This window comes from Nicotiana tabacum, chromosome 21 (genome assembly GCF_000715075.1).
Source record: "Nicotiana tabacum cultivar K326 chromosome 21, ASM71507v2, whole genome shotgun sequence".
NCBI classification, from domain to species: domain Eukaryota; kingdom Viridiplantae; phylum Streptophyta; class Magnoliopsida; order Solanales; family Solanaceae; genus Nicotiana; species Nicotiana tabacum.
The window spans coordinates 2,384,106-2,403,812 of NC_134100.1; the positions used below are offsets into that span (position 1 = coordinate 2,384,106).

General features: G+C 37.1%; 1 protein-coding gene and 1 pseudogene across 1 annotated transcript in view; one reads left to right on the top strand and one right to left on the bottom strand.

Moving 5' to 3' along the window:
- Nucleotides 1-13,935, top strand: part of LOC107817997 (transcription factor UNE12-like) — a 36,830-nt gene extending 22,895 nt beyond the window's left edge. The window contains exons 3-7 of the mRNA XM_075242384.1: nucleotides 11,552-11,651; nucleotides 12,324-12,443; nucleotides 12,567-12,632; nucleotides 13,029-13,107; nucleotides 13,637-13,935. Coding sequence (XP_075098485.1) covers nucleotides 11,552-11,651; nucleotides 12,324-12,443; nucleotides 12,567-12,632; nucleotides 13,029-13,107; nucleotides 13,637-13,935 — 664 coding nt within the window. The remainder of the gene's footprint in view (nucleotides 1-11,551; nucleotides 11,652-12,323; nucleotides 12,444-12,566; nucleotides 12,633-13,028; nucleotides 13,108-13,636) is intronic.
- Nucleotides 13,936-16,530: 2,595 nt separating this feature from the next.
- On the bottom strand, nucleotides 16,531-19,705 carry LOC107817996 (terpene synthase 9-like; annotated as a pseudogene).
- Nucleotides 19,706-19,707: the final 2 nt, after the last annotated feature.

Below are 19,707 nucleotides of genomic sequence, written 5' to 3' on the forward strand. Positions count from 1 at the left end.
ATACAAATATCTGTTTTAGAACCTTATTTATAAATTCTTTAAAGTTTAGTTGCCGCATAATCAACTTCAGACTCGATGGTCTAAATTTGAAATCGCGCCTGTATTGGGAAAAAACTGAATTTACATTGTAGGTGACGTGGCATGACATGTGGACCGGTCAAACGGTCAAAACACAGTAAATAGCCAAGAGGCACAGGCAACAACAGATGAGGAAAAAATAACGCAACATAGGTGCAGACCGTTACTAAAATAGGTACGAGTCTCGTACCTATCCAAGACCAAAGATCGGAAGAAGTTGAAGATACGAATCTGATGACGTAGAAGATTCTAAATACAACATTGAATATCAAATACGTTAGAATATTTGATTTAAAAAGAAATGATTGTGTAACGTTTCTTTTAATGTCATTTATTGCTCATAATTGCCTCATTAAGACAAAGACATTACATATTCTCCTAGAATTAGCTATAAAAGGAGAAGAACTCACCATCTGTAAGGACACGAAATACTATTGAGATCTTACTGAAATACAAAACTATTTACTGCTTTTCCATCATTCTCAAAATTATTTTATTTTCGTCTCCTGATTATCAGTAACCCAAATTTCTTTTTAGTTTTGACCAAAGACTCAGATTTTTGGTTAAACAAATTGGTCCCGTTACCGGAAAACTGATAATCTTTTCTTTTAAGCTATATCTTGTCCATTGTTATCACCATGTCAAACAACAACACCGACAATAATAGTAATAACACGTTGGGAAACCATGAAAATCAAATCCATCAAAATCAAGGCGACGTGGTTCACTCCCCTCCAGATTCACCACGTCAATCTCGTGAAGGCACTCCTGTTACTGAATCCCTTGCTGATCAACAAGACCAATCTGAACACTTTGAAGGAGGAATAAATGAAGCTTTACAAAAGCTAATTGATGCTCAGGTCGGCAAAGCTCTTCAGGCTCTAGTTAGTCGATTGCCTGCTGCACCACCCACACCAACTCCTAATAATAATACATTGGAGAATCCCCATTCTGGTCTTGTTAATTCTGGAAATGGAGCAACCACCAGTGAACCACAGGAAGGGGGACCAGGTAATTCAAATAATTCATATTTGCAAAAATTAGTACTAACCTTGCAGAAACAGATTAAGGAACAAAATGAGCGTATTGAGCAAATCCCAGGAGTTCCGCTTGTAATAAAAGGAGTAGACATGGACAAATACTCACAACAACCTTGGAAGCCAAGTGCTGCTCCCCTTCCAATTTCGAAAAAGTTCAAAATGCCTGACATCCCGAAATATGATGGTACTACAAACCCACGTGACCACGTGACTGCCTTTACAACAGGCGTGAAAGGCAACGACTTGACCAAATAAGAAATTGAATCAGTACTGGTCAAGAAATTTGGAGAAACACTCACCAATGGTACATTAACCTGGTATTCTCTTTTATTTGAAAATTCTATAAATTCTTTTGCTAAGCTTGCAGTTTCTTTTATTAAACCACATTCGGGAGCACAAAAGGTTGAAAAAAGAATGGAAGATATTTTCAAAATCAAACAAGGGGATTCAGAGTTGCTTAGAGATTTTGTTGATAGATTCCAGCGTGAAAGAATGACTCTACCACGTGTGCGTGCCTGACAACTGGGCTGCAATAGCCTTTGCAAGTGATTTAAATGACAAAAGTTCTGAAGCCACGAGACGACTCAAAGAAAACCTTCGAGAATTTCCTGCAACCACGTGGAATGATGTTTACAACAGGTATAGTACGAAGCTGCGAATTGAAGAAGATACCGTACCTAAGTTTCATCATGAAGAAAGGGGTGGTCCCCGAAGATTAGAAACTGAAAAAAAGATCAGGTAGAAACAGGTACGATCCATATATGGGACCTGCCGGAAAAGACCCACGGTCAAAACAAGATAGCCAGCAATATGATCAAAAATCGAGGAACAGTGACTCTGGTTCTTCTTCGAAATTCAGGAATGATCGGAACATACAAGAATCACGAGATGATGACAGAAGTTTAAAGGCACGATTCGGTGGATATAATTTTAATGTCTCTACCTCCGAGCTCATGGCTGTTTTAAGAAGCATGGGAGATAAGGTACGGTGGCCAAAAGAGATGCGGTCAAATCCAAATAGACGCAATCCGGATTATTGGTGCGAATTTCACAACGATCACGGGCACAAAACTTCAGAATATAGATTCTTGCAGAGTGAAGTGGATCATCTATTGAAGCAAGGGTACCTCACTGAGTTATTTAGTGAAAAAGGAAAACAAGCCTATATGAAAAATAGGCAAGAGCCACCAAAGCCTCCTTCACCAAAGAGGACAGTGAATGTGATAAGTGGGGGAGAAGATATTCACGGCAAAACCTACACAGCCTCCAACAAGGTTTCTAAGGTAACAATTACACACGGGAAACGGGTGCGGCAGGTCTTAAAAAATGAAAATATTTCGTTCGATGATGCAGATACCGAAGGAGTGATAACTCCACATAATGACGCTCTGGTAATATCTTTACTTGTACACGATACTAATGTAAAACGAGTTTTGATTGATCAAGGGAGTTCCGTAAATATTATACTACTAAGGGTATTACGTGAAATGCAAGCTGAAGACAAAGTGATACCCAAGGCGCACACCTTGTCAGGCTTCGACAATTCAAGTGTGGTAACAAAAGGAGAGGTAATTCTAACAACTTTTGCTACGGGTATTGTTAAAGAAACTAAATTTCAAGTAGTTGATATGGAAATGGCCTACAATATGATCATGGGGAGACCATGGATACATGATATGGATGTTGTCCCATCAACTCTATATCAAGTTATTAAATTCTCATCACCATGGGGAATTTGCCAAATTCGTGGGGATCAGCAGACGGCTAGAAGTGTCAACGCTGTAACAGGTACGAGCACCGTAAATAAAGAAAAATAGCAATTATAGGAAACAGTTGAAGGTGCAAAAAATCAAACTTCAGCTGAACAAGAAAAGACAGATTTGGACTCGAGGCCTGATACAATTTAGGAACCTGAAGAAAATGAAAGCATCAAAACAACAATTGAAGAGCTCGAGGCAGTGATATTATTTGAGCAATGGCCTGAACGGAAGGTTTATGTCGGAGCCAATTTAAGCTCAGACATGCGAGGTATGATTATTGAATTTTTAAAAGCTAACATAAACTGCTTTGCTTGGTCCCACGCTGATATGACAGGGATACCACCGGATGTGATGACTTCCAAACTTAATGAGGACCCTTATTTCACACCAATAAAGCAAAAGAAAAGAAAGCAATGTGCTTTCAAGAACCAGGTGATTCAAGATGAGGTCCAAAAATTATTAAAAATCGGATCGATCCGTGAGGTAAAGTATCCTAATTGGCTAGCTAACACGGTGGTCGTACCTAAGAAAAATGGTAAGTGGCGCGTTTGTGTGGATTATACCGATCTAAACAAAGCCTGTCCAAAAGATTCTTTTCCTTTACCGCATATAGACCAACTAATTGATGCAACCGCAGGTCATGAACTTTTAAGCTTTTTAGATGCATATTCGGGATATAATCAAATTAAAATGGATCCTGGTGATGAAGAAAAAACTTCTTTCATCACAGACAGGGGGACTTACTGTTATAAAGTAATGCCCTTTGGTCTCAAAAATGCTGGGGCAACCTATCAAAGGTTGGTCACCAAAATGTTCCAAGAACATTTAGGGAAAACAATGGAGGTATATATAGACGATATGCTCGTCAAAACCCAGCAGTCTCATGATCATATTTCTCATCTATCTGTTACATTTGAAATTTTGCGAAAATTTAATATGAAACTCAACCCAGAAAAATGTGCATTTGGAGTTGCATTAGGTAAGTTTTTAGGTTTTCTTGTTTCTAACCGTGGTATTGAAGTAAATCCTTCTCAGATCAAAGCAATAGAAGAAATCCCGGATATCCTTACTAATAAAAAGGAAGTCCAAAGATTAACGGGAAGAATTGCAGCTTTGGGGAGATTTATTTCCAAATCCTCAGAAAAGTGTTTTAAGTTTTTCTCTGCACTCAAAAAGCAAGATCATTTTGAATGGAATGAAGATTGTCAACAAGCCCTTAGAAATTTGAAAGCTTATTTGTCAAAACCACCGTTATTGGCAAAACCAAAGGTGGGGGAAAAGCTTCTCATCTATCTGGCTGTATCTGAAGTCGTGGTGAGTGCTGTTTTAGTCCGTGAGGACCAAGGTAAACAATCTCCTATTTATTATGTAAGTAAGTCCTTATTGGATGCTAAGACACGATACCCACAGCTAGAAAAGTTAGCATTAGCTTTGATCATGGCATATAGAAAATTAAGACCTCATTTTCAATGTCATCCCATTATTGTAGTTACTGCTTTTCCGCTTCGAAATATTTTGCATAAACATGAACTTTCAGGAAGATTAGCAAAATGGGCTATAGAACTAAGTGAATACGAAATCATTTATCAACCCAGGACCGCTATAAAATCTCAAGTACTAGCTGATTTCGTGGCTGATTTTAGTCAGGGGATGCATTTAGAAGCAGAAAAAGAATTACTAGTTTTTAATGGTGCAAACCCGGGGACTTGGGTTTTATTCACTGATGGTTCATCTAATGTAAAAGGGGCAGGCCTAGGGATAGTCCTCGTACCACCTACGGGTGAGACTATTAGACAGGCTATAAAATGTCACTCTATAACTAACAATGAAGCAGAGTATGAGGCTGTAATTGCAGGTCTAGAATTGGCACAAGAACTCGGTATAACACAGATTATAATCAAGAGTGATTCTCAACTCGTGGTCAATCAAATGCTGGGGACTTATACAGCCAGAGAGACGCGAATGCAAGAATACCTCGCAAAGGTACGGGAGTTAATAAAGCAATTCCAAACTTGGAAAGTAGTGCAGATACCAAGAGATGAGAATGTAAAGGCAGATGCTTTAGCTAATCTCGCATCTGCAGCAGACGTAGCAAACGATACAAATGCTTCAGTCATACATTTATTTCATTCCGTTCTCAAACCTGATAAAAACGAGGTAAATTTTAATCATTTAACATGGGATTGGAGAAACGAAATTATTGCCTTTTTACAGCACGGTACCGTGCCTAATGACAAAGGAAAGGCTCACGCGCTTCGCAAAAAAGCTGCTCGATATTGTTTATATCAAGGAAATCTTTATCGAAAGATGTTCGGTGGACCACTAGCAAGGTGTCTCGGACCCTCTCAAACAGAATATGTGATGAGAGAAGTGCACGAAGGACATTGTGGAAATCACGCAGGGGGGAGGTCACTGGTAAGAACGTTAATTCGCGCAGGATATTATTGGCCTAAGATGGAAGAAGAGGCAACCAGTTTCGTGTCCAAATGTGATAAATGTCAAAGATACGGCAATAATATGCACAGACTAGCTGAGTTACTACATCCTGTTATAGCCCCGTGGCCCTTTATGAAATGGGGAATGGATATCGGTGGTCCACTTCCACAAACAAAAGGTCAGGTAAAGTTTCTACTTGTACTTACAGATTATTTCACTAAATGGGTAGAAGCAGGGGCATTTAAATAGGTACGAGAGAAGGAAGTTAAAGACTTCATATGGCAAAATATAATATGCCGCTTTGGAGCACCTAAGGAGATCGTGTGTGACAATGGACGACAATTCATTGGAGCTCAAATCACATAATTTCTTCGAAGTTGGCAGATTAAAAGGATAACGTCTACGCCATACCATCCATTGGGTAATGGACGAGCAGAATCCACTAACAAAGTCATTATCAACAACTTTAAGAAGAGGTTACAAGATTCAAAAAGTAATTGGCCTGAGGTGTTACCTGAAGTATTATGGGCTTATCGTACAACGACGAAAACAAGCACTGGAGAAATACCATTTTCAATGGTTTATGGTCTGGAAGCCTTAATTCCAGTTGAAATAGGAGAGACAAGCACATGGTACGATCGGGCAATGGAGGAATCTAATGATGAAGAGATGCGGGTCAACCTTGGTTTGCTTGAAGGAAGAAGAGAAGCTGCATTGATAAGAATGGCAGCACAAAAGCAAGTAATTGAACGATATACAATAGGAAAGCACGCCTCAGATTTTTCAAAATTGGGAACTTCGTGCTTAAAAAGGTGTTCCAATCGACAAAGGCTACTAATTCAGGAAAGCTAAGTCCAATGTGGGAAGGACCATACAAAGTCTGTGACATTGCGGGAAAAGGAGCATACGAGTTGGAGACAATGGACGGCAAAGTTTTACCCTCACATTGGAATGCCGTCCATTTAAAAAGATATTACTTCTGAGAAAGTACCCACGGTCAGGTATCACCATGTTAAAATTTCTCTCTTGAATTATTAATGTTTTACTAATGATTTTAGATGCTAGGCAAACACCCTAACTCGTGCCAAATGATGAGTCACAACCTGCAAGGCAAAATGGAGTATTCTTAATTTCCTAGCCCAGGGTTACAATTAATTTGATGGAAATACACATGAGTTAGGCAGTCTTCATCTATAATCACACCTCCGAGTCCCGTATATCTTTATGTTTCAGGAAAAGGGCCAAAGTAAAAGAAATAAACAAGTGCTCGAGGCTTCATACTTCATCGCTCAAACACTTGGGGGACTACATATTATAAACAGATATGTGTAGAGAAACAGATACGAGTATCGAACAAAAGTCAGCCACAAAGAGGCAAGTGTTGAGAAAAAGTTACGAAGTCTTCAGCATTCATGAGAACAACAGAGTCATCTCTCAAACTCATAAACAAAGTCACCTCTCAAACCCTTCTTAATATATAAAAATAGGGTCATGACTATGTACTGAAACAGGTTATGAAGAAAAACCTTGTTTATTCTATGTTATGTACAAATCTGTTACAAGAAAAATAGTTACGAGAAAGTTGTAGATGTATTGTAATACATGTAATAGTCAAACACTTGTTAAAGTTCATGAATAAAAACTTGCCAAAGTTGTTTCATACAAAACATGTGTATTCCTATTTCTTTCATCGTATTATAACACCATTATGAAGTTGAGACGTCTTCTTCATTAAGTGTCGATAAAATAAAAGGGCCCTCTTTTATAAGCCTCATGTTGATAATCCATGAGAAGAATCATAAAGCATTTTAAAAGAATAAAAATGCTAAGCTATTCTATAAGTCCTAGATAAATGGGCAAGAATAAAATATACAGAAGTACAAATAAAAACTTATTAGTATAAAAGACTAAGTACAAACTTAGTCAGCAAAATATTTGTTTTTACAAATGCCCTATTATGATAACTGGGGACTTCGTCAAAAGATCCCTTAAAGTTGCCAAGGGATAAAACCACTAATTTATAAAAACAAAAACAGCAATTTCATTTTTAGCTAGTCACTGAAGGGGTTGGAACATCAGAAGTTGCAATTTCATTTTCAGGAACAATTTTAATTGGGCTTGGAATGTTGAAATCACCGAGGGACGCAAGAGTCACAGGAGCTTCAGCTTCTATGGACTGTGTCATAGAAGTTTCACCCTCGGGAGCAGGAATTGCAACTCCAATTGCTGCAGTAGCCACTTCTTCATTTAAAAGCTCTTCCGTTCCAGGAGCTTCAAGTGCAGGAGAAGGAGTATCAACGGGTTGTTGACTTTTCTCAATAGTGTCTAAGACTTTGGCTAATTCAGATTGCAAATCGAAGCTTTCCTGAGCAGCTTCCATCAAAGCATCACGACGAGATTTCAAGAAAGCCCAACTTACCTCTATGTTGAAGTTCACCTCCAGAAGTCCATATTCCCTTTCCCACATAGCAATATCATTCTTCAATATTATATGTTCAGCTAAATGGGAATCAAGGGAAGCTTCGAGGGAGGCATGAGAACTCTTCAAACCTCGAATCTCGTCAGAGGAGGTCTGTAAGTTAGCTTGAGCTTGAGTCAAGCTTTGCACTAATTCTCCTGCATACTCTTCTTTCTTGGCTAAAAGTGCCTTAAGCTCCCTGACTTCTTCACTAGCCTTTGATAATTGTTCTGACATTGAGCACTCCAAAAGCTCTTTATCTCTTTTAAATTGGCTTGAAGAAGCATTGGCAGTCGCTAGTTCAGAAGTCAAACCACGCTTTTTCTGCTCCAGGTGATTTCTACTTTCTTGGAACTCCTCTATGGTCCCCTGAGCATTCTCAAACTGTTCTTTCCAATTAGTTGCTTCAAGCTGGGCTCCCCTGGCTATTTCCTTGGCCTCATGGATGGATATTTCAAACTCACGGGTTTTTCTTTCCAGAAGGGAAATTCTTCCCATCAATTCGGTACCAATAAGGTTAGCCTACAAAGACAACTCATAGAAATGAGGATTTGTAGATCAAAAACAAAAAACTTGTTGGTAAAGGAAAAATACCTTCAAAGTAGAATGAACTATGTCATTAATCAGAGTCAGGCAGCTGTGGCTCTCCATCTTCTTCTTCTCAATATCACCGATTAGAGGTTCGAGCCAAACATCAGCTCTACCAGTCTTTCTCAAAAGGCTATGGTTGGCAGGAACTTCAAGAGTAACACTTCTCATAGCCATGGTTCTACTGCTAGAACCCGCCTCTGTATGCTGAACGAAGGGAGGAGGAGCCATGGAAGGAGGAGTAGTAGAAAAGGAAAACACAACAGCAGGAGCCATAGGAGTCAAAGAAGGGATGGAAGGAGAAGATGAAGAAACCGACACAGTAACGGAAGCAGGTGCAGTTGAAACTGGCAAAGGAATGGAGGAAATAGGAACGAATGAGGAGAGAGGAGCTTCATCAAAAACAGGGCCGAGCTCGCCACTCTCAAAACCACTATCAAAAAGACGCTGAGTTAATTCATTAGTATCTTTTGGCACAGTGTCCTCGTCAGAATGAATCAAAACAGGCTCGGTAGACGAAGTTTGAGCAGGGGTATCCTCAATTTCATCACTATTAATGACTCGTCTCCTAACTTTTGGCCTGGCAATTAAAGAGGTATCTTCCTCTTCCTCATTCTCAGAACTTTCTCCTATAGTTTTCCTTTTGGGAAGCGAAGCTCGAGCCTTGTTCAAATCAAGTGCAGCATTAGCAGACATGCGAATGGCCATAACTACTTCAGCTGCCATTCCTCTAACACCAAATCCTGATCAAAAGAAGGATACATAATCAACGTTGAGAAAAAGGTGCTTGGCATGTAAAAAAAAACATGTAAAAAGGGACATACCATGTGTTTTCACCTTCCAGCCATGTAAAGAAGAAATCGATTTCCAAGTTCTTTGATCCTTAGGAGCAATCTTCAAAATTGAATCTACCCAACCACGGAAGCCAGGAATAAGTTCCACATCTCCCATGGTTGCTACAAAAAACTAAAAAGAGACGAAGTGAGAAAAAGAATCAGAATTCTCAAAAATAGGTGCGGTAAATAAAAGGAAACTTACGTGCAAAATTCCACTTCTCAGGGAATATTTGTTTCACCAAGCAAGTCCACCGTACGTACAGCAACGTAACGGGTGTACCATCCACGATCCCTGTCATCTTCAGGGTTTACCAAAACCTTTTTGCTTCTTACAGTTAAGGTAAAAACCCCATGGCGCATTAAATTGGGATGGTATAAATGAATAAGGTGAGAAAGGGTGAAGTCGACATTGGCTTTGGCAGATAAGTATCTCAGACAAGCCACTGCTCTCCACACTAGGGGACCGACTTGGGCCAAACAGATTTTAAAGAAACGGCAAAAGTTAATAATGACTGGGTCAACCGGAGGATTAAAACCCAAAGTAAATGGGTAAGTATAAACGAAAGAATAACCATTTCTAAAGGAAGAAATTCTTTGATTTGGGGAAGGAATTGACATTCGTAGACTATTGCTCCAGTTACAATCCCTTCTGATGGTAGGGATTGTAAGCTCGGTTACTAATGAAGGATAAGTGTCAGCTTTTTCTAAATTTGCAATTTGCCTTTGAAGAGACGTTCTATCACTCTCAAAAGATAAATCACTAGGAACAATTTCATCGACTAAAGGTTCTTGAGAAGAATCAAGGATTTCTTTACCTTTAGAAGAAGGGGTCTTCGGAATAGAACTCCCGATACTAGGAGAAGAAGAAGCAGGACCAGATAAACCATCACGAGCAGACCCTAGGCCCAAGCTCCAAAGCCTACCTCCTCTGCCTCTCCTATGTCTTGTAGGGGCATTGGGGAAGTGATCAAGAATTGGAACTTTTCTAGGGTTAGGGTTTGGAGATGACATTGTTGAAGAAGGATGTACTAAAAGGGAGAGAAAATACAAGTAAGTAAGAAATTGCTTGTTGACGTTCTATGAAGAAGAAGGCAAACGAAAGAGGGTTAAAAATGCTTATAATGACAACCGTCAAACTTAGAAGTGCAATGAAGGAAAGCTTATAATAAAGGCAACTATCATTTCGTGAATAGTGTAAATGAAGAAGTCTCAAAAAAGGGGGTAGAATTGCAGAATCAATCATAAGGTGACACGTATGTAAAACATTAAATGGAAGGGACAATTGAAGCGTCAGTATTTGTCATAATATTAATTACGGCAAAATTCCCTTTTTATGAAAATCCACTTCCCAATTATTTACTTGATAAATAAATGGAAAGTGGGGGGACTATCTGTATTGGAAAAAATTGAATTTACATTGTAGGTGACGTGGCATGACACGTGGACTGGTCAAACGGTCAAAACATAGTACATAGCCAAGAGGCACGGGCAACAACAGATAAGGGAAAAAGAACGCAACATAGGTGCGGACCGTTACTAAAATAGGTACGAGTCTCGTACCTATCCAAGACCAAAGATCGGAAGAAGTTGAAGATATGAATCTGATGACGTAAAAGAGTCTAAATACAACATTGAATACCAAATACGTTAGAATATTTGATTTAAAAAGAAATGATTGTGTAACGTTTCTTTTAATGTCATTTATTGCTCATAATTGCATCATTAAGACAAAGACATTACATCTTCTCCTAGAATTAGCTATAAAAGGAGAAGAACTCATCATCTCTAAGGACACGAAATACTATTGAGATCTTACTGAAATACAAAACTATTTACTGCTTTACCATCATTCTCAAAATTATTTTATTTTCGTCTCCTGATTATCAGTAACCCGAATTTCTTTTTAGTTTTGACCAAAGACTCAGATTTTTGGTTAAACAGCGCCCAGCCAAAGCCTAACTTGCCTAACTTCAGAGATCAAGTCTAAAGTTTGAATGTAGTTTTCTGTCTGAATTTAGGGATTTTTACATAAATTGTTTTTCAACCAACAACCAACAGAATAGAAGTTCCGTTCTTGCAAAACTACTGTTTGGTTATAAAACAGTTTTTGGCAAAAAATTGGCATCACTTTTTTGGCTGAAACTCTTCTTCAAATTTTGAAGCAAACGTCACCTAAATAGTTCTAATTTAAGAAAAGTATCATTTTTTTGGATGGACTAAAAAGAAATAAGTGCTAATCAAAATTGGGACTGAAAGAGTAGTATGTATGATGGGAAACGAGGAACTGGATATTTGTGTCAATGGGGCTAAGCTTGAAGTGTAATATGGTCGTTTTGGTATTCATGTTCATTTACGGGAACGAGAAGCAATGAACATGGGAAATTTATATCCAGGTCTAGAACATTTGCAATCTCATGCAGTTCGCCACACTGTCTCCCAAGTTCACCGAGTTCAGGTTACATATTCCTGTTTTTTCACTTAATTGAAGGTGAACAATGGAGCAACAATAAAGTTGTCTCCATGTGACCTAGGTCAAGCCTGATAAGTTTGATTTAAATACTTTATCTAAAGTAACTGTTAAGATTTAATCCCTAGTATATTTGCATGAAACTCAGTTTTGCCGGTGATTTGATATAGGCCCTTGTAGTAAGATTACTATTGTTTCTGACGTTTTAATTCGATGATGACGAAGGAAACAGAGTGAGTTGAACAACATAATAACTTGGCAAATATGGAAATGGTGGAATTGTCTTTAACAAGCATCAACTCGCTCCTGAATCTTTTTTCGCCTTCCTTTATCATATTCTTTTGTTGTTCGCTGTTGCGCATATGCTAGTTTTTATAATCTTAGTAGTGGTGCAACTTCAACCCAAAATTGGTTGACTCGCCCAACTCTCATAGTAAAACTGTAGTTAGATGGGTTAACATCAACCCATTGAGAATGCATACTGTTTCTGAATATTTTTATGTATATCATTTCAAAATCCAGTTTAATTGCATGCCGCTGGCTTCATATAACTTATGTGGATATGTTTTTTTTTTTGAAAAAAATGCCTCTTTGTCAGATTAAGGATTTACTACCTCCTATTCACTAATCGATCTCCTAACTTCTCTTTGGTACTTGCAGCCATTTCAAGGCCAGCCAACATCAAGCACAGCGGTAACTGTACCACACCCACCTGCAATTCGTCCTAGGGTTCGGGCACGAAGAGGACAGGCCACGGATCCACATAGTATTGCTGAGCGGGTAATATGATCGGTATAAGTAGATAAGTTTGTTAGGACAACTGTAAATTCTGTTGTAAAATGCAAGGGCTGTGGAAAAGGCTCTAGAAACAAGTGCCTGAGTAATGTATTGTCTCTTTTACAGTTAAGAAGAGAAAGGATATCAGAAAGAATAAAGGCTTTGCAGGAACTTGTCCCCAGCTGCAATAAGGTGTGTTCTATTTTCTTGTTGCCACAAATTCTTTTGATGAGGATTCATTTTTTTGTTGCGACAAATAACAATTCAGGCACATTAGTCTTAAAGTTGCATGCTCAAAATAATGGGAATATTAACTTTATTCTGACCCATCACTTCATGATGATGTTAAAATGCCAATGCTTCAAATTGAAAATAAAAAGTAGTAATCTTCTGTATGCTAACTTTCTGTTGCAGTTGAGTGTTGCCTAATGGATTCTAGTTACTATTTATTAGAAATAGTTGTGATTTTCAAACTAGTAGTTACGAAACCTCATTGAAATTGGTATTTTTAGGAATGCCTCTGTAATTGATGCAACTCAAAACATGTCGCAGCTTGCGGTATTGATGTATTTCTTTCTGTCTTGCCAGACCGACAGGGCTGCGATGCTTGATGATATATATGTGAAGTTCCTAAGGCTTCAAGTTAAGGTAATAAGACGGTCAACTAGTTTTTTTTTCCCTTTCCTGTGTGATTCCGCTCTGGTTTTGGATCATGGGAACGGGTCTAATGGCATGGAAACACAATAAGCCACTAGTCCCACCCGACAAATAAATAAAACAAAATACAGTAAAAAAATAGTACTGTTTTAGTTTAAGAGTATTATTAGCTGATTGTAAATAACTGATAAGTTTGAAGGGGTGAAAAACATTTTTAAGTGCTAAAACTAATTTTTTAAATAAGCATTTACGTGTTTGGATAGACGTGCTGAAATTGATAATAAACAGTTGATGTGTTTGGTAGAAAAGTGCTGATAAGCTATTTTTTTTGTTAAAATGACCAAATTAGCTGTTAAGAATTAATCACTAGTATATTTGCATGGAACTCAGTTTTGCCGGTGATTTGATATCGGCCCTTGTAGTAAGATTGCTATTGTCTCTGGAGTCTTAATGTGATGATGACGAAGGAAGCAGAGTGAACACAATCACTTTTTCTTGCTTCTTACTTACTGAACATCATTGAAAATACCTTTATACAGTCTCTGATAGCTCAACTGTAAGATTGTTTCATTTGCTCCAAGACTTATTTATTTCGTCAATATCTATGGGGGACAGTGGTGAAAGTCGATCCAACCAGCATGTCTGGGAAAAGTGGTCCAATGTCGAAACAGAAGAAGAGGTAGCAAAGTTGATGGAGGAAGATGTTGGAGCAGCCATGCAATACCTTCAATCCAAATCACTCTGCATCATGCCCATTTCACTTGCCATACTTATCTATCCTACTCAGCAAACGGATAACCAATCAGTGGTCAAGCCGGAATCATCAGCCCTACCATAGACTCCAAACTTATTGCACGTGCCATCGCGAACTCCTTATGGCTTTGCGGCCAACCCTCCTTTATATCTGTACCTATAATCTCTTGTATTACACTCTAAAATCCATGGCAAATAAAATCAAAGTCAGATGCCACAATTTTTGCTTTTACCTCAACCATTGGCCCCTTTATCAACTTTCTGGAGTTTTGTCAACCAAGGCATGATGCCATACCTTGAACAAAGGCAGCACTTAAGAAAGCATTCAGTCCATTTGTAACATTTTAGGGCGAATGTAGTTTGACTCGACACGGAATTTAAGAAGAAAAAAAAGACTTTTGAAATTTGTGGTTTTAAAAACTTAAGGGGTAAAAGCTTTGTGGGGGCATGACATTTGCACGATAATAAAAGTTTCTCATTAAGGGTAAAATGAAGAGTTTAAAATTGAATTATTTTTACAAATTTAGAAATATGTCATTTATTTTGGACCAGACTAAGTGGCGATAGTTTGTTCACCGTAAAGTCCTTTTACAGAGTATGTTGGTGAGAGATGAGACCACTTTTCCATACTCCTCGATCTGGATTCCTAAGGCACCCATGAAGGTGTGGTTTTTTTACATGGCTAGCGGCGAGGGGAGTGATTTTGACTGCTGAAAATTTGCGAAAGAGAGGAATTACACTTGTTAGTTGGTGCTACATGTGTAAAAACTCAGGGGAAGAAGTTGATCATCTTTTGTTGCATTGCCCTGTGTCCTCGGCTTTGTGGAGGGCAATCCTGAATCTTTTTGGTGTTCAATGGGTGATGCCAAGCACTGTAAAGGAGATGTTATATAGCTGGGCAGGTTTTCGTAGAAGAAGAAAGCAAAATGCGTGGAAGTTCACCCCGTTAGCTTTCATGTGGATAGTTTGGGGGGAGAGAAATATGAGAGCTTTTGATGGGATTGAGTCTCCTTTTTTCTGATAAGGTAAAAGTAAAGGTAGAGGATCTGGTATGAATCGGGAGGATTGAACCCGGCGAAACATTTCATAGCATCAATTGATTCTCCTTTTTCACATCTTAAGAATAATATTTTATCTTTGATCGCTTTTTGGTGCACTCATATAGTCCCTTCTTGTATAGAAGATTGTGCATCTTTTGTATACTTCCTGCTAGGGGTGTACATGGGCCGAGTTGGTTCGGTTTTTATCAAAACCAAACCAACTATCTCGGTTTGGATTGGTTCGGTTTTGTCGAATTTTTCGAGTTTTTCGTATTTTTTGTTACTTAAATATTATTTCAATCTTACTTTGTTAAATTTTTGATAAGTAAATATATGTTTAGTAAAAATATAAAAAATTGACAAAAATTATCTATTAAAATATTTTATGAGAGAATTTTCTTAGTAACATATATTAGTTATTTTTTTAGTCGTCTGATAATAATGTTTCGTTAATGTACTCTTTCAAGGTTAACCGAATTTAGTAATTAAACATAAAAATCAATATGATACCTAAATAATAATAATAATAATAATAATAATAATAATAATAATAATAATAATAATAATAATAATAATAATAATAATAATAATAATAATAATAATAATAATAATAATAATAATAATAATCACTTTACATTCGAAAAAGATATAACAATTTAGTAGATCTTAACATATGATACGAATATGGAAGAACAAAGAGATTGACGCATTTCAGTAACACTTGATGAGAAAGTGATCACACAATCCATTATTTAAGGTAAATAAATATGGAACACTTCATATACTATTAAATATTATATCCCGCAAGATAATCCTAAATATTTCTAGACATTTTTTAAAGAAAACTCTATATAAAATCTTAAAAGTATATATTTATATGTCAGTTTGGTTCAGATTTTTTTACTCAATACCAAACCAAATCAGACCAAACCTAATCGGGTTTTTAGTCGGTTTGGTGCGGTTTTCCGGTTCGGTTTGTACACCCCTATTTCCTGTTCCTGTATACAAAAGTTTTCTCTTTTTTGATTAATACAATTTACCTTATCAAAAAAAATGGACCAGACTAAAAAGGAAAGTACCTCATCTAATTTGAATCGGATGAAGTACGATCTATGCCTCTGCTATGCTTTTTGTCTCGGGTGCATTCGAATAGCACATGGAGGTTTGAGTAAAATGATGGAACTCAATTGTGTAATTTGGAAAACAAAACAATTGCAGAAATATGATACTTTTTGGGTAGTTTTTAACATTTGACCCCGCTTGCCCTGTAGGTAGAATAACGTTCAAAATCACACTTTTGGCCTAATTAAATGTCAAATGTGTCAAGTCAAATAACATAGGAATCAAACCTGGAAACAAGACTCATGAATCAAATCAAGTATTGTCCCTTCTCAACATAACTAACAGCGAAATAGTAAAAAAAAGGCAGCTGAGCGCACAAAGCATCCTGCATTCATGCAGAGTCAGGGGAAGGGTCGCACCCTAATAAGTATGATATAGACAGCCTACCCTAATGCAAGTATTAATGGATGCTTCCATGACTCGAACATATGACCTATAGGTCATACAGAACCATACAAAATGCTTCCATATTTGCTCTGAATACTCGGTTGAAGGTGCATCTGCATTGTTATATATCATCATATGTCGATAGATTCGACAAACAACAAAGCAATCATGTTTTTAACTTTGGATTTGGGATTTGTGTAACCATCATCATCTTTGAAAAATGTATCAACCAATCTTGTATAATTTAAAGTTCGTTCGAGGACAAACATTGGTACTGCAGTAGAGCGCGCAGGAGTTCCTTATTTATGTCTTTCCACGCATTTGTGATCTTTTTCCACATCTCAACATATGCTTCTTGCTTTGAAGTTCCATATTCTTTCATGTAGTACTCAACAAATGAAGCAACATGTCCTCTTTGTTGTTCAACCTACAACATAATATATTTCAATATCTTCATTAATATTATACAATATTTTACCATTTTAATCAGTCGTTTCTAAAGTTCCATAAATCACTTTATGTAAATGTGCTCATTGAAGTTGTAATTTATCAAGCATGTCTATTTATTATATCATGCAAAAGTGCCACCTAGACTCGAAATCAGATTGAGAAATGTTTTTTTGAGTCGAGGGTCTATCGGGAACAACCTTTCTACCTCCACAAGATAGGGTAAGATCTTCATACACATCTCTCTGCCCAGACCCGTACTATAGGAATACACTGGATATGTTGTTTCTGTTATTGTAGTTGTTTTTGTATTGTATTTAGGGACAAAATTTGCGAATTAGGATGACTAATTGTTATATAAAATGGAAATTATATTGTTATACTTAATTCATGATCAACAATATCATCCATTAATCTGCGGATTGTTGATGAAGCTCGAAGAATCAAAGGTTCATTTGCCAACCATTCAAAAGTCTCTTTTGTTATAATTTCCTCCATAACAACCAAAGAAATTGTTCCATACATCATACCGGTACAACTTACAACTCCATTTTTCATATACTCCTCACATTTTGGAATGTAGTTAGCATTCAACCATTCAACTTCCTTAAAATAGGCTGCCACCAACTTTTTCATCTAAAAAAGTAACAGAAAAAGTACTAATAGTTCAAAATTGTGATTCTTCCCTACAACTTGGTTTACTTAATTAACTTATTAAGTAGTAATTAATGTAACTTAATCAAGGATTACCTCTTTTTTTTTTTGCATAGTAGATGCGATCTGCTTTACCTTCTTTGGCCATTACTTCTTCCATTTCATTGAAAACGTCGAGAAGGCCTTGATAAATAGGTCTCAAATATGCCGGTAATGAATCCATGGCACCTACATCCCATCTGCAAAGTCTAAGTTGTCATAATATATTTCTCTATAACAACACTTCAAATAGCATCTTAAAAAATTATCAGAACAAATGACGTTGTTATAGAAAGATTACCTTTGGATCGCATCCGTGAAAAGCATAAGCTCATCAAAAGTTGCAAAAGCATCATAAGTGTCATCAATGATGGAGTTCATTTTGACTACTTGTGTTATCATTCTTCTTGAACGACTATATTGAGGTTCAAAATATATTCCCACCATCCAAAAGTAAGCTTCTACCAATCTGCCCTTTGCATATGGAAATTTGTTTGCAAAATCCAAATCTTTCCACCAGCTATAGATAACACAACAACATTAACATACTTAAACTTTAGGTGTTATTAATTAGCGCGAGTTACCATCAAACATCTCTATAATAGTCTCAATTGTTTCGAAATTTTTTGGTAACATAAAAGATTAGTTCTAAAGAAAACATGACCGTTATGGTGAACCGTTGTTATAAAGGATGGATTTTATAGAGAGATCTGACTGTACCATAACTATGAAGATGATAAGAATAGTAGATGTACCTTGTTAGCTCGTTAAGCTCTTTTCGATGAAGCTTTTGTAACATGTTAAAGTCCAACTTTGCAAATTTCAAAAGCAAATCATTATGTGTTCCAATGTTTTCATATATGTATATGTATTTCCTTGATCCCACCCTCGGTATAGTTTTGCGAATAGGTTGGTTTAAGGCTTCAGTAACTTGTACCTTAAGCGAGTTGCTCAAATTTGGGATCATGGACTCGAGATGAGTGGTGGTAAAGATAAGAGCTTCTCTAGAATTTCCTCGTCGTGCACTCTCATATGTGTTGCTTCATACAAACTTAGTAATCCTTGAATATCATTAATATGATTTTCCTTGAATTTTCCGTCATGGTTAGTGAATTGCTTGAACACATCTGGTTGAACACCATGTTTATAGTTTGAAAGAACTGAATTTCATCAGCATCAAGAAACTAAACCCTAAGTTATTACAACAACAACAACAAAAAAAAAAATTCAATGAAATCCTACAAGTGGGTCTGCGGAGTATAGTGTATGTAGACATGTGATTTTTGACCCTCCCCAAGATTTTTCATTTTTTAGCGCGTAAATATTTAATTTAGGCATAATATAGATATTTCAAGTAATTTTGGCTCTTTTACTTTATTTTATTACAAGAAACAAAAATCAAAAAATAGGTTCATTAATGTTTTGTAGTCATTTTTTATCTAAAAAGAAAATCTAAAAACAATATATGCAAAAATAGTATCGTATTTTTATTTTAATATGATATTTGAAAATATCAAAAATATATTTGTTTTGATGGTTAGTTTTATTTTAATAATTATTTGAATAGTAGGAATAATTAATAAATGTGCTCGAATTTTTAATCTTGTTCGCAGCGAAAAAATAGAACTTGGGCTCGAGCAACCCATTTTTAGGCATAATTTTGGACCTAGCCCACAATTGCCAAGCCCATAATTCCTAGGCTCATACCCCTTAACCTAAAAACCCTACCAAAACCTACAATATAAAAAGAAGGATAGACTAAAGAAGAGAAAAAAACGGACAAAAAAGGCTAAAAAAGGCTGCGCCAAAAGGACCCCCCATCGGATCTCTTTCTTCACCAACAAAGAAAGCTTCTTCGTTTAAGAAGCTGGAACGAAAAGCAGCAAAAGCTGCTATGGAGGATAACGAAGGAGGCTAAAAAAAAGCACAAAAGCTGCGCAGTTTTCAGAGAACAACCCCGAGCCCCCTTTTTGAACCTGGAACGATCATCTTCTTCATGAAGATTGAAGACGTTAGCTCTTCATCTGTCTAACACCAAAAACGACCCCCCTTGTATTCCATCTCCTTCACAACCCTAGTTCCAGTCGCAACGCCAACCAAAAACACCTCCTTGACCAAGAAAGCCCTCCATCGTCGTAGCTTCCCATCTACAACACACACGCACATAG